At 46.5% G+C, this 13,057-nt stretch overlaps 1 protein-coding gene across 2 annotated transcripts in view; it reads left to right on the plus strand.

Annotated features, from left to right (window-relative positions):
* AHCTF1 (AT-hook containing transcription factor 1) overlaps positions 1–13,057 on the plus strand; it is a 176,272-nt gene that overhangs the window by 138,807 nt on the left and 24,408 nt on the right. For both annotated transcript variants that reach the window (XM_056567149.1, XM_056567150.1), the window contains exons 31-32: positions 264–337; positions 9,062–9,234. In XM_056567149.1, the coding sequence (XP_056423124.1) occupies positions 264–337; positions 9,062–9,234 (247 nt within the window). The remainder of the gene's footprint in view (positions 1–263; positions 338–9,061; positions 9,235–13,057) is intronic.

A 13,057-nucleotide genomic window follows, 5' to 3' on the forward strand; every position in this document is an offset into this window, starting at 1 on the left:
TGTTACCCTCACCTTGTCTTACATTAACACAAGTTAAATAATTCATCCTTTCATCCAACAATGCTACTTAAAGTTTAGTTGCACAGTACAGTCCAATTTTTTTTTTAAAGGGTGAATATGTGTGTGTATGTAATATATGTATGTAGATGGATATATAATTATTTTATTATTTAAAGAAAACTTAGACTTCCTTTTTCACATTTTTATAAAGTCTAATAATTACTATGTTACTTCCATGACCTGATACATAATTTCTCATGCAGCTTTTCAGATCCATTGGAAGATAACCCACAGCCTACTGAGCCACAGTCTGATTCATCCTCCAGGAGCTCTGTTTGTAAGTTCTCCTTTTCATTGTGCAAAGATGTTGTGTGACTTGTATATTTGCATACATTTTTTTTCATAACAAAACACTTGACTAAATTACTGGAGTGGACACCTTTTTAACACCATTTTAATATTTTTAGGTCTAACCTATCTGTTTTATACTTTTTTCATTTTTTTTATACACTTTAAAATATCTTTGTAGACTTTGTGGCTGCAGATAGCTCTGACTGGTATAAAGATGTGTGAAATAAAATTTCTCGGTCGGAAACCATTGGGGGACACAGACAGTGGGTATATGCTCTTGCCGCTAGAAGGCGCGGACACTAGGCATACAAAAAAAGAGTCTGCTCCTCCTGGCAGGCTATACCCCGCCTACTGGCCCTGAGCTTATCAGTTTTAGCTTAGTGTCCTAGGAGGCAAGACACTGGTCTGGAGTTCTCCAGACCTGGTCTTCTCTTTTTATTGTTTTATAGTTAAGGACTGTTTAGTTTCTTTCATTCATTTTATTTTTCACTGTTTTCAGGTTGGGGTTCAGGAGCATGGCGCTACCTGTTCCCCCCCCATATGCGGCTAAGGGGCACGGGACATAAGATACAAATGCACCGTTAACCCCTTCCCGCCAAAGGCCAGCACTTGGGGTAGTACGATTGGGTCCAGGTCCCCCTATATTCGCTACTTGTCCTGGTCTATAACAGCATGACGTGATGCAGGCATCCATAAGTCTGGCTGAAGACATCTTCAGGTGAGTATGGCGCTAGGTGAGTATGTTTAACCCCCCACCCCCCGGGGTGCCGGGACAGTGTTCCTCAGCCCCATTGCCTGGAGTTTTTACATTGTTGGGGCCACCCTTGAGAGGACGGGGCACTTTCCTTTATTATTCTGGGGATGAGCATATTCTTGCAGTGTTGGGGCGCCGGGACAGTGTTCCCTCTCCCTCCCCGTCACTGCCCGTACTAGCGGAGCTTTTAGTTTCACTTTCGAGTCGTGCACGCGGCGGCTCTCACAGCCGGCGGCTCTCCCTGCATGCGGACCTTTCGGCCGCTGCAGGGATCGTGCGGCTTAAGGGTTTATGGCGGCCGCGGTGCCGGAGCTTCGGCCGCGTGTACCGAGGCTCCACCCACCGCTCGCATTCCCCTATGGCAGTTTAGCGAGCACCCAGGGGTCACTGATAAGCCTATCAGCTGGTGCACGCGCTCAGGGGTCATTATTAGCCAATAGGCTGTTTTCTGGGAGGTGGCCTGCCCTGCTGGTAGCTGGCTCCTCCCTCCTTCTCTCTCTCTTTCTCCGTTCTGTTCCATTACCTCACGCAGTCGGATACTGGGCTCCCTCAGCTGCCTCTTCCACCAGAACTGGAACACAGACCGGGTGAGATTGCTCCAGTTTTTTTCTTGCTGTCTCTTGCTTCCAGCTATGTCTGACCCCAGACCCGACCCACCCCCCCAGACAGGCGACGCCTATGGTTACCTACTATGCATGTGTGGGTTGTAAGTCCAAAATTCCAGTGGGTTCTACTGAATCTTCCTGTTCCGCCTGCTCCTCCAAACTGACTTCGCCGTCTTTTTCTGTAGCCCCTGAGGCTTCAGCGAAATGCGTGGGACCCGTCCCCCCTCCAGAGTGGGTATCTTCCCTTACCTGGTCGCTTTCTGAGTTGGCTGAGGTCTCCAAGTCAGTGGCTTCTGCCTTGGAATGGTCATCCCTGCGAGGCTCTCCCAGGGGCTCGCACTCAGTGTCCCCGGACCCACTATTCCTCCGCGCTTCTAAGCGCGCTAAGGTAGTTCCCTCTGGCTCCACACGGGAGCAGGTCCAGGGTGGCCCCTCGTTTCGTCGGTCTTGCTCCCCTTCCCCAGCCCTCGGGCGTACCCCAGGCTCCAGGGGGTCGTTCTCCGGGTCGGCGTTCTAGGTCCCCATCCTCTCATCCCAGGTCCCCCTCTCCCCCGTCGAGGGCTGCCTCCGCAGACTCCCGTTCTTCAGGAGAAGCGGTGGACGAAGGCTCAGATTCCGCCTCTGATCATGAGGATTACTCTACAAATCCGATGTGGTGGACGGTTTAGTGTCAGCCATAAGGGGCACTTTTCATCTGGAAGACCCTGGAGCTTCGGATCCAGATCCAGAAGTCTCCTTTCGCCGCTCACGGCGTGCTCCCAAGGCGTTTAGCTCTCATGCAGAATTTGATGCCTTGCTGGATGCAGCTTGGAAACACCCTGTGAGGCATTTTCAGGGAATCAAAAAGGTGCAAACACCTTTTCCCTTCCCTCAGGACCTAGTTACCAAGTGGACGGTTCCACCCAAGGTTGACCCGCCGGGCCCCCCGCCTGTCCAAGTCCACTACGTTGCCTCTTGCAGATGCAGCGTCCCTTAAGGATCCGGCTGACAAGAAGATGGAAAATTTGTCAAAGTCCGCATTCGAAGATGTTGGGTCCTCATTACTCCCCACTTTTGCTTCCACTTGGGTGGCCAAGGCGGTGTCAGTTTGGGCTTCCCAGCTTCGCCAGGAGGCCCTTGCTGGGATTTCCAGGGAGGAACTGGCAGAAGCGGCTCTCCAGCTCTCCCAAGCAGGTGATTTCCTTTGCTCAGCCACTTTGGAATCCGCTCACTGCTCGGCCTTTGCCTCGGCCAACTTGGTTGCCATTTGTCGCTCCATGTGGCTGAAAGCGATGCTGCGTCGAAGAGGTCTCTGACAGTTACCCTTCTCGGGTTCCCGCCTCTTTGGGAAAAGGTTGGATGAGATTATTTCTGAAGCTACGGGAGGTAAGAGTTCTCTGCTTCCACAGAACAGATCTCGGCGCTCCGACCCCCGCCGGAAGGCGGCTTCCTTTCGGTCGACTGCTCCAGGTCACCCCTTCAAGCAGATGCAACCTCCCCCTCGTAGAGCACCCTCTTTCAGGGCACGTCCATCATGGAAGTCGGACAACTGATCTGACGGTTTTGCAGCCAAATCGGGTACCCGTAAGCCTGCCTCTTCCTGAACGAGCGCCCCTGAAGAGGTCGGCTGTCTCTTTTCCAGGACATCTGACTGTCTCAGGTCCAGGACGCCTATGTACGAGACGTTATTTCAGGAGGCTACCGCATAGAATTCGCTTCTCTCCCAAAACACCGTTTCTTTCAATCCCGCCCTCCACTGTCCCCTTCTTTGGCGGTGGCTTTTCAGACCGCTTTACATTCTCTCCTCTCCCAGGGAGTGATAGTGCCGGTTCCACCGGGAGAACGCGAGTCAGGGTTCTATTTGAACCTTTTTGTCGTTCCCAAAAAGGAGGGCTCGGTCCATCCCATTCTGGACCTCAAGTTGCTAAATCACCATCTGCGCCTCCGCCATTTTCGGATGGAGTCCCTCCGGTCCGTGGTGGCCTCCACAGACCAGGGCGAGTTTCTTTCTTCAGTGGATATCCGAGACGCCTATCTCCACATTCCGATCTTCCCGGCGCATCAGTGATTCCTTCGTTTCGCAGTACCGGAGGGTCACTTTCAGTTTGTGGCGCTCCCTTTTGGTCTAGCCACGGCTCCCAGGGTGTTCACCAAGGTCATGGTGGCTGTCATTGCCATCCTTTGCAGTCGGGGGATCTCCGTTCTCACCTACCTGGACGATCTCTCAATCAAGGCCCCCTCTCGGTCTGAGAATTTGGAGAGTCTTCAAATCACGCTTCACACCCTGTCCTCTTTCGGCTGGATCATCAACTGGGAGAAGTTGCATCTGCTCCCCTCCCAGTCCCTAATTTTTCTGGGGCTCCTTTTCGACACTGCAGTAGCCCGGGTCTGTCTTCCCCTGGATAAAAGACGCTCTCTGCAGGTGGGGGTCCGTCACCTGCGACGCCCCCCGCCCTGGTCCCGATTCGTTTCTGCATGGAGGTTCTGGGCCGTATGGTGGCTGCCATGGAGGCAGTCCCCTTCGCCCAGTTTCTTTATCGATCCCTCCAACTGGCCATCCTGGGCAGGTGGGACAAGTCCCCTTTGTCCCTGGATCGCAGGATTCTTTTGCCCTTGGTGGTACGTCGATCCCTTCTTTGGTGGCTCCAATCTCCCCTTCTTCTTCTGGGGAAGTCTTTTCTTCCCCTTCAGTGGCAGATCGTCACCACCGATAAGTCTCCTGGGTTGGGGAGTTTTTTTTTGGGACATGACTGTCCAGGGTCGCTGGTCTCCTGGGGAAGCCAGTCTCCCCATCAATATCCTGGATCTTCGGGCAATCTTCCTTTGCCTCCTCCATTGGGAGCATCTCCTTCAGGGTCGGCCGGTCCGGGTTCAGTCGGACAATGCGACGGCCGTCGTGTACATCATTCGCCAAGGCGGCACCCAGAGTCGCTTGGCGATGGAAGAGGTCTCCAAGATTCTCCTCTGGGCTGAGGCTCAGGTTCCTGCTCTGTCGGCGATCCAAATCCCCGGCGTGGACAATTGGGAAGCGGACTTTCTCAGCCGCTCCTCAGCGGATCCGGGGGAGTGGTCTCTCCACCCGGAGGTGTTTTCACAGATCTGCGACAGTTGAGGGACCCCGGATGTGGATCTCTTTGCATCTCGCCTCAACAGGAGGGGTCCCCTCTTTGTGGCAAAGTCGCTGGATCCCCTGGCCTTGGCGGTGGATGCTCTGGTCATCCCGTGGTAGTCCTTCCGCCTCGCTTATCTTTTTCCGCCTCTTCCCCTCCTGCCCAGGGTTCTGGGGAAACTTAAGGCGGAGGGGGTTTCCGACATTCTGGTGGCCCCAGATTGGCCCAGACGCGCGTGGTACGCAGACGTGGTCCAGCTGCGCCTACCACTTTGTCCCGATCTTCTTTTTCATGGTCCCCTTTGCCACCTCAGTTTACTGTCACTGCATTTGACGGCGTGGTGGTTGAAACCGCGGTATTGAAGGCCCGCGGGTTTTCTGAGGGGGTTATTCGTACCATGCTTCGGGCACACCTCCTCAGCTAGGATTTACCACCGCACCTGGAAAGCTTAATTTCGGTGGTTCGAGGCGCAAGTCTTTTCTCCGGTGGTGTTTTCCCTTCCGCGCCTTTATTGCTTTTCTCTAAGCGGGGTTGGATCAGCATTTGACCCTCAGTTCTCTCAAGGGTCAGGTGTCTGCTCTCTCTCCTTTTCCAACGGCAGTTGGCCTCTAATTTCCATGTCTGCACCTTTTTGCAGGGTGTGGCCCGCATGGCTCCTCCTTTTAGGTCTCCTACTCCTCCGTGGGACCTCAATCTGGTGCTTGGAGACTTGAGGGAGGCTCCTTTCGAGCCCCTTAGGGATGCCCCCCTTGGTATTCTCTCATGGAATGTTGCCTTTCTCATTGCCATCACTTCTATACGGAGGGTCTCTGAACTGGCGTCACTTTCCTGCTGTTCCCCCCCCCCCCTTTTGGTGCTTCATCAGGACAAGGTGGTTTTCCATCCACCTCCTTCCTTCCTGCCCAAGGTAGTTTCCTCCTTTCATGTGAATGAGATCGTTCTTCCTTCCTTTTGCCCTTCTCCTTCCAATGCCAAGGAGCGTTCCCTTTACACCCTTGACGTGGTCCGGGCAGTCCGGATTTACCTTTCGGTCACCTCCTCGTTTCGCCAGGGGGACTCCTTTTTCGTCATTCCCGAGGGTAGTCGTAAGGGTCTTCCGGCTTCCAAGACGACCATTTCTCGGTGATTTCGCTCGGCCATTTCCAAATCGTACCACCGCAAGGCCAAAATTCCACCCTTTCGGGTGACAGCGCATTCCACGCGTTCTGTTGGGGCTTCTTGGGCTCTCTGTAATAGGGCTTCGGCCCTGCAAGTCTGTAAGGGGGCCACCTGGTCGTCCTTGCATACATTCGCAAAATTCTATCAAGTGCATACTTTTGCATCGGCTGATGCTCGTTTGGGCCGCAAGGTGTTGCAGACGGCAGTAGCATCCTCCTCTGCTTGATTTTGGGTTGAGTATTTTTCTCCCCACCCCGGGGACTGCTTTGGTACGTCCCCCAATGGTTTCCGACCGAGAAAAGTAGATTTTTTTTATGCTTACCGTAAAATCTCTTTCTCGGAGGATCCATTGGGGGACAAAGCGCCCACCCATGGTTTGGGTAGATGTTTTTGTTGGTTCTGTCCGAGAGGTGGCTCGGTTTTTTCTTTTGTCTGATTCTCTCGGACTGGTTTCTCTTTTTTTGTCGGTTGCCTCCTATTGCTTTGAGACTAAACTGATAAGCTCAGGGCCAGTAGGCGGGGTACAGCCTGCCGGGAGGAGCCAACCTTTTTTTTTGTATGCCTAGTGTCAGCGTCTCCTAGCGGCAAGATCATATACCCACGGTCTGTGTCCCCCAGTGGATCCTCCGAGAAAGATTTTACGGTAAGCATAAAAAAATTTACTTATTTCCACAATTCTGTGTAGGACAAATTTACAAAATGCAAATTTCGTCGACTTACAAAATTGTACATTTTTGCTATTGGACGTAGAAGACAATGAAAGGATTTTTACTAGTTTCTAACATGTTCACTCCATTCGACTACTTGAAAAAGTATTTAACTATAAGCGCACATTAAAACATAAAAATAAATACATGCATAGATATTATAAAAATATAAAATTTTTAATCAATGTAATTTAAAATCAATACATACAAGGACAGAATGGACAATTGAGTAAAAAGGTGTGTGGGGGTGTGTGTGTGTGTGTGTGTGTGTGTGTATATGTATGTATGTGTATATATATATAATATATATCAAAAAATCATGCAGTATCTTGTAATACCTTTTTATTGGACTAACAGAATTTTGTAGAGACAAGCTTTTGGGATTCCTCCCATTATCAATTCCAAAGAGATTTGCTTTGGACTTGATAAAGGGAGTAATCTTGAAAGCTTGTCTTTACAAAATTCTGTTAGTCCAATAAAAAAGGTATTACAAGATACTGCAACATTTTTTGATTTGCATCTGCATCACTGGACTAATGACTAATACGGCTACTCAAATTTACTAATATATATTACACACACGCACACACACTCGGGGGGGGGGGGGGGGGGGGGGGCGGTCGCGGTGCGGGGGGTGGGGTTTGGGGCGGTAATGTTTGAGCGGCGGGGGTGGCCCGCTTTAAATCATTGATCTGCAGCGGTGTCGCGGGGGGATAAATAGCCGATAACTTATAGCGGAATATCGGTATAAGTTATCAGGTATCGGCCCTAAAAAAACGATATCTGTCGATCCATAATATATATATATATATATATATATATATATATATATATATATATATAAATATATATATAATATTATTCAAAATTTTGTTGTTACCCCAAAAAATTTGATTTTGGACTTTTGTAGAAAAACTAAAAAAATGCTCTTACTATCAGCCTTTTAATGTTGTAAAAAAAAGATTATATATATTATGCAAAGGTATAAACGTAATTTAGTATAAAAATATATTATAGATAAAAGGTATATCAAATATAATTAATGGAGGCTGCGGAGGAGTAAAAAAATAGATATTGATATCAAATATAACAAAAGTATGTGATAGTATGTCAGTCTTTATGAATACAAGCTGCTGCACGCTAAAAAGCCAAAGACATGAATGTGTGTCAACACAGACACAACAGTGATGATTCAAAATACAAAAAATGTGCTGGCTAAGCATAAAGATACAAAATTCATAAGTCCCAAAACATGTATTAAAAAATTAGAAAGTGACAGTGCAAAAAACAATGGCAGCAGAAAATACATACAATACAGAGATCCCCGACACCTCACCAGCGTTCTGACTCGTTTCGCTAAAAACAATCTTCTAGATAAAGAATAAGTGTTGGTTCTTCCTAACCCCCTCTCTATTTTATTTTATGAGGTGAGCCGATTTGAGTAGGGCTATATAGGTTTGAAAGCAATATATTTACTTTTGCAAGTAAGCTTTTTGTAATGACAATGTGGTAAGCATAAAAAAGATGCAACAGCTTTGTTTTTTTCTATCTCTTATAGACTGTTGTACTTTGATAAGCATTTGTTTGTTTATTGCTAAGCTTTCCATGTAAGCCCCCCCCCCCCCCCCCTTTTAAAGGGCTGTACAAATCTCACAAACCAAATGTGAAACTGGCTCCATATGAGTTTGTCTGTCCCTTGTATTTTTGTACATTATTTAAAGTCAAAGTTAGGCTGCATTCACATCTCGTTTTGTACATACGGGCGCCGGGTCCGGCTGGGGGAGGGGAAAACCGGGCTCTCCCGTGCCCCAGCCGGATCAGCCCGTGGCTCCATTCACTTTAATGAGCCGACTGGAGTCAAGTGGTGACTCCGGTCAGATCAGTTTTGACCCATATCCTGTTTTGGACCGGACCTAAAACCGTAGTATACTACGGTTTTAGGTCCGGTCAGGAAACCGCATACAGGTCAAAACTGAGCTGACAGGAGTCACCGTTTGACTCCGGTCGGCTCATTAAAGTGAATGGAGTCATTGGCTGATCCGGCTGGGGTGCAGGAGAGCCCAGTTTTCCCCTCCCCCAGCCGGATCCGGCGCCCATATGTACAAAACGAGATGTGAATGCAGCCTAAGGCCTTATTTTCAGTCAAAGAACAACAAAAGTACATTATGATGTAAATAAAAGTGTAAACATTGGGTTTAAGGACATGCTATGAAAAATAAAATATCAATCCATTGACTATTTCCAGCAGTAATGCTGCATATTTCACTTGTATTGTTTTTATTATTGGTGTATCTAAAAATTAGCATACTAACAAAATTCTCAGTGTGTGCACAATAAAGCTTTGTTCACACATGCAAATTTTCCATTATGGCATCATTTTATTTTTTTATTTTACAGCTGTTATTAGTCTACACGATAGTGAGGACATTGAGAGTGCACATTCCGAACCTCTTGATCAAGAAAGGAGAGTAGACAACGAAGCTGATCTGCTTATTATGGAGCAGAATGTTCTAATTGTTGAGGAAATTCCTGCTGTTCCTGCCCCTCCTTCTCACTTTGTGGAAATTCAGGTAAATCTAATGAATTGTTGAATGATTACCATATCTTTCTAAACTTATTCTAGATGTGAGAGAAAGGGTAGGGTAGGTCACACTTAGTGTATACGCAGCATATTTCACCCTTTGCAAAATCCGCTGCGCAGCAGGAAATACGCTGCATATTCTAGGGGCAGACACACAGCAGCCCTGTGTGTGCAGTAGGGTTTGGAGGCAGGCCCAACTCCAAACCTCGCTGTGCACACAGGGCTGCCGCCAGGTAGTTGGGGGAGTTGCTGCTTGCCTTCTGGGTTGCAGGAACCAGCTGCACTTCTGTCCTTAATGCGGATAAGGAGAAGCTTGAAAAGAAACCCTTTTGAAATGGCACTGTGGCTCCCTCCAAAAAAAAGAGGATGGACTGGATATTGTTTAAAAGGTTCACAGTGGAACCATTTATATTTAATACAGAAAATAAAAAACATGAGATGACTCGTTTCGGGAGGTACCCACCCTTAGATCAGGATGCTTACTGTTGGTCATACAGACATATAAATACATAAAAAAAAAAGCCAAAGTACAAATTAGGGGGCGTGGCTTGGTAATATCATGACGGGTAGAAACACTGAGAATTACCATATTTTTCGCTGTATAAGACGCACTTTTTCTTCCCCAAAACTGTTCTTATACGGCGAATACACACCTATCGCAGCAGTCCCTGCGGCCATCAACGGCCGGGACCCACGGCTAATACAGGACATCACCGATCGCGGTGATGCCCTGTATTAATCCTTCAGACCCAGCGATCAAAGCTGACCGCTGCGTCTGAAGCGAAAGTGACACTAACCCAGCTGCTCAGTCAGGCTGTTCAGGACGGGCTGAAATTGCGGCGTCCCGAACAGCTTACAGGACACCGGGAGGTACCTTACCTGTCTCCTTGGTGTCTGCTCCGTGCTGGGATCCCCTGTATGGCCGGCGCTCTCCTTCAACGTCATCACATAGTCGCGCACGCTGTCCCGTCATCCAATAGGAGCGGCGTGCGTAGCGACGTGATGGCAGCGACGGAGAGCGTGGATCCCGGGGAAGAAGACGTCCAGAGCATCGGGGACGCGGCGACAGCGATGGAGTGACATCCAGGGCAGCGGTGACGGGTCCGGAGCACCAGTGGTCTTCAACCTGTGGACCTCCTGATGTTGCAAAACTAAAACTCCCAGCCCGGGCATGCTGGAAGTTGTAGTTTTGCAACATCTGGAGGTCCGCAGGTTGAAGATCACTGTTGGGTTCAGAATCTTTTTTTTCTAGATTTTGCACCTTTTAAAATACGGTTTGTCTTATATGCCGGTGCGTCTTAGAGGGAGAAAAATACGGTAATAAATATATATATATATATATATATATATATATATATATATATATATCTCAGAAGGCTGGATTGTGAGTCGCTTAAGCTCTTTAGCGAAACGCGTCAGTCTTTCAACCTTGTACTGCAGAATCTTCAAATAAAGAAATAAGAAGTTTTTACCTGCAACCAACCTAGTGCCGGACCTCGTTCTTTTATATATATTTTGCCATACCCACATCACGTTTGCACCCACATCTACTCATCCCCACCATCTCTTATGAGTATTATATTGGTATATTCCGTGTTTATCATTTTCCAGGTGCTTTTATGTGAATATTTTACTTGGAATATTCTATGCTCATTATTTTTTTTAAATATATTTTATGTGCTTTTAGGTACATATATTCTTTATGTATTTTTCAGGACTTCCTTTGTGTGTTTATATGGGTTGTGGTGCATATGGAGAATATATATATATTTTACTATACACCTATTTATTCATTTATTTTATTATTTATGCTTTTAGGTGTGCACCTATTTAGTGATCGACATATTGGTTCCATTGTTCCTATGTCCGTGTGTCCACCTACGTATACAATTGACACACTGCTTATCTGTTAACCTATTACATCCCCCTGCTACTATCTCCCCCACGAGCGCCTGAATACCTATACTGTAATACATATTCCTTTCGCCACTATGTCCACCATGAGTGCTTGAATATTCATACAAGCCCTTGCGCTCTTCAACATGTTTATTATAGCATGCACACTTGTACTGGGGCTCTTCCTTATCAAGAGGCTTCAACAGCTCTCAGCTACTACATCGCAGCGGCTGTCAGCTCCGCTGCATTATGCCAGCATGGATCGCAATGTTTACTAACTGCGATCTATGCTGGCATCTATTGGCTATGCATGTGACCGCCGTGCATAGCAACGCGTCCATGGCAACTAGGTTCCCGGAAGCTGCCGCCTGCTCGCATTCACTAACAGTCGAGCACTTCGGGCCCTGCGCTCCACCCGTGTATGAAAGAGCGCTTTGTTTATAAAGTAATCAATAAAGTTATGAATTTCTTTATGGTTTTTCTATTAAATGCACACCATGTGAACTGAACATGTGCCCACTGCATAATTGTATTGTAATTATTAATTCGCAGTGTTTCTACCTGTCATGATGTTACCAAACCATGCCCCCTAATTTGTACTCTGGCGTTTTTTTATGCATTTATGTCTGTATGATGAACAGTAAGCATCCTGATCTGAGGAAGGGTGGGTACCTCCCGAAAAGCATCATCTCATATTTTTTTTCTGTATTGAATAAAAATGGTTCCACTGTGAACCTTTTAAACAATATCCAGTCCATCCTCTTCATTTGGAGGGAGCCGCAGCGCCATTTCAAAAGGGTTTCTTTTCAAGCTTCTCCTCATTTTGTACGTTTTGGGGCTTCCATTTCTACGCAATACATTTTTTGGTAAAAAGGACTTTAACTTTATTCTGTCGGTCCATGCAATTAAAATGATGCTCTACTTATATAGGTTTGATTTTGTTGTACTTTGGGAAAAAATCATAACTACATGCACGAAAATTAATACATATAAAATTGTCCTCTTCTGACCCCCATTTTTGTTTTGATCGGACTTTTTGATCGCTTTTTATTCCTTTTTTACGCTATTTGACCGCCATTGACCGTGCGGTATAATTTACAATATATTTTTATAGAGCAAACATTTACGCACGCGGCGAACCACATGTTTGTTTTTATGCTTACATATTTTTATATGGAATTTGGGAAAAGGCGGTGAATTTAAACTTTTAATAAGGAAGGGGTTAATGTGTTTGTTTTTAAACTTTTTAAAACTTTTTTTTTTACACTTTTAGTCCCCTTAGGGGACTTTTAGGAGGAATCATAAGATTCCTCATACAGATCAATGTGGTTCCATAGAACCACATTGATTTGTGTGCTCAGCGCTCGATTGATAAAGCCTGGTCCTGCCAGGCTTTATCATTCTGAGTACCGGAGCTGGCAGTGAAGCAGAGGTAAGCCCTAGGGCTACCTCCACAGTGGATTATTTCTCACAATAATTTAGAGTTTTTCACAAAAATCGCTTCATGTATCCACAAAAATTTGCCACGAAAATAAAGTACAATATGTCTCGATAAAACAATATCTGAATCACTTTGCCACGTAAAAGCGGTTCTAAGTTATTACCATTTAACCCCTTGGGGCGGAGCCCATTATAACCCTAAGGACGGGAGGATTTTTTGCAATTCTGACCACTGTCACTTTAAGCATTAATAACTCTGGGATGCTTTCACTTTTCATTCTGATTCCGAGATTGTTTTTTCGTGACATATTCTGCTTTATGTCAATGGTAAATTTTGGTCGATACTTGCATCATTTCTTGGTGAAAAATTCAAAAATTTGATGAAATAATTGAATTAGCATTTTTCTGACTTTGAAGCTCTCTGCCTGTATGGAAAATACATTTCAAATAAATTATATATTGATTCAAATATACAA

This window comes from Hyla sarda, chromosome 3 (genome assembly GCF_029499605.1).
Source record: "Hyla sarda isolate aHylSar1 chromosome 3, aHylSar1.hap1, whole genome shotgun sequence".
NCBI classification, from domain to species: Eukaryota; Metazoa; Chordata; class Amphibia; order Anura; family Hylidae; genus Hyla; species Hyla sarda.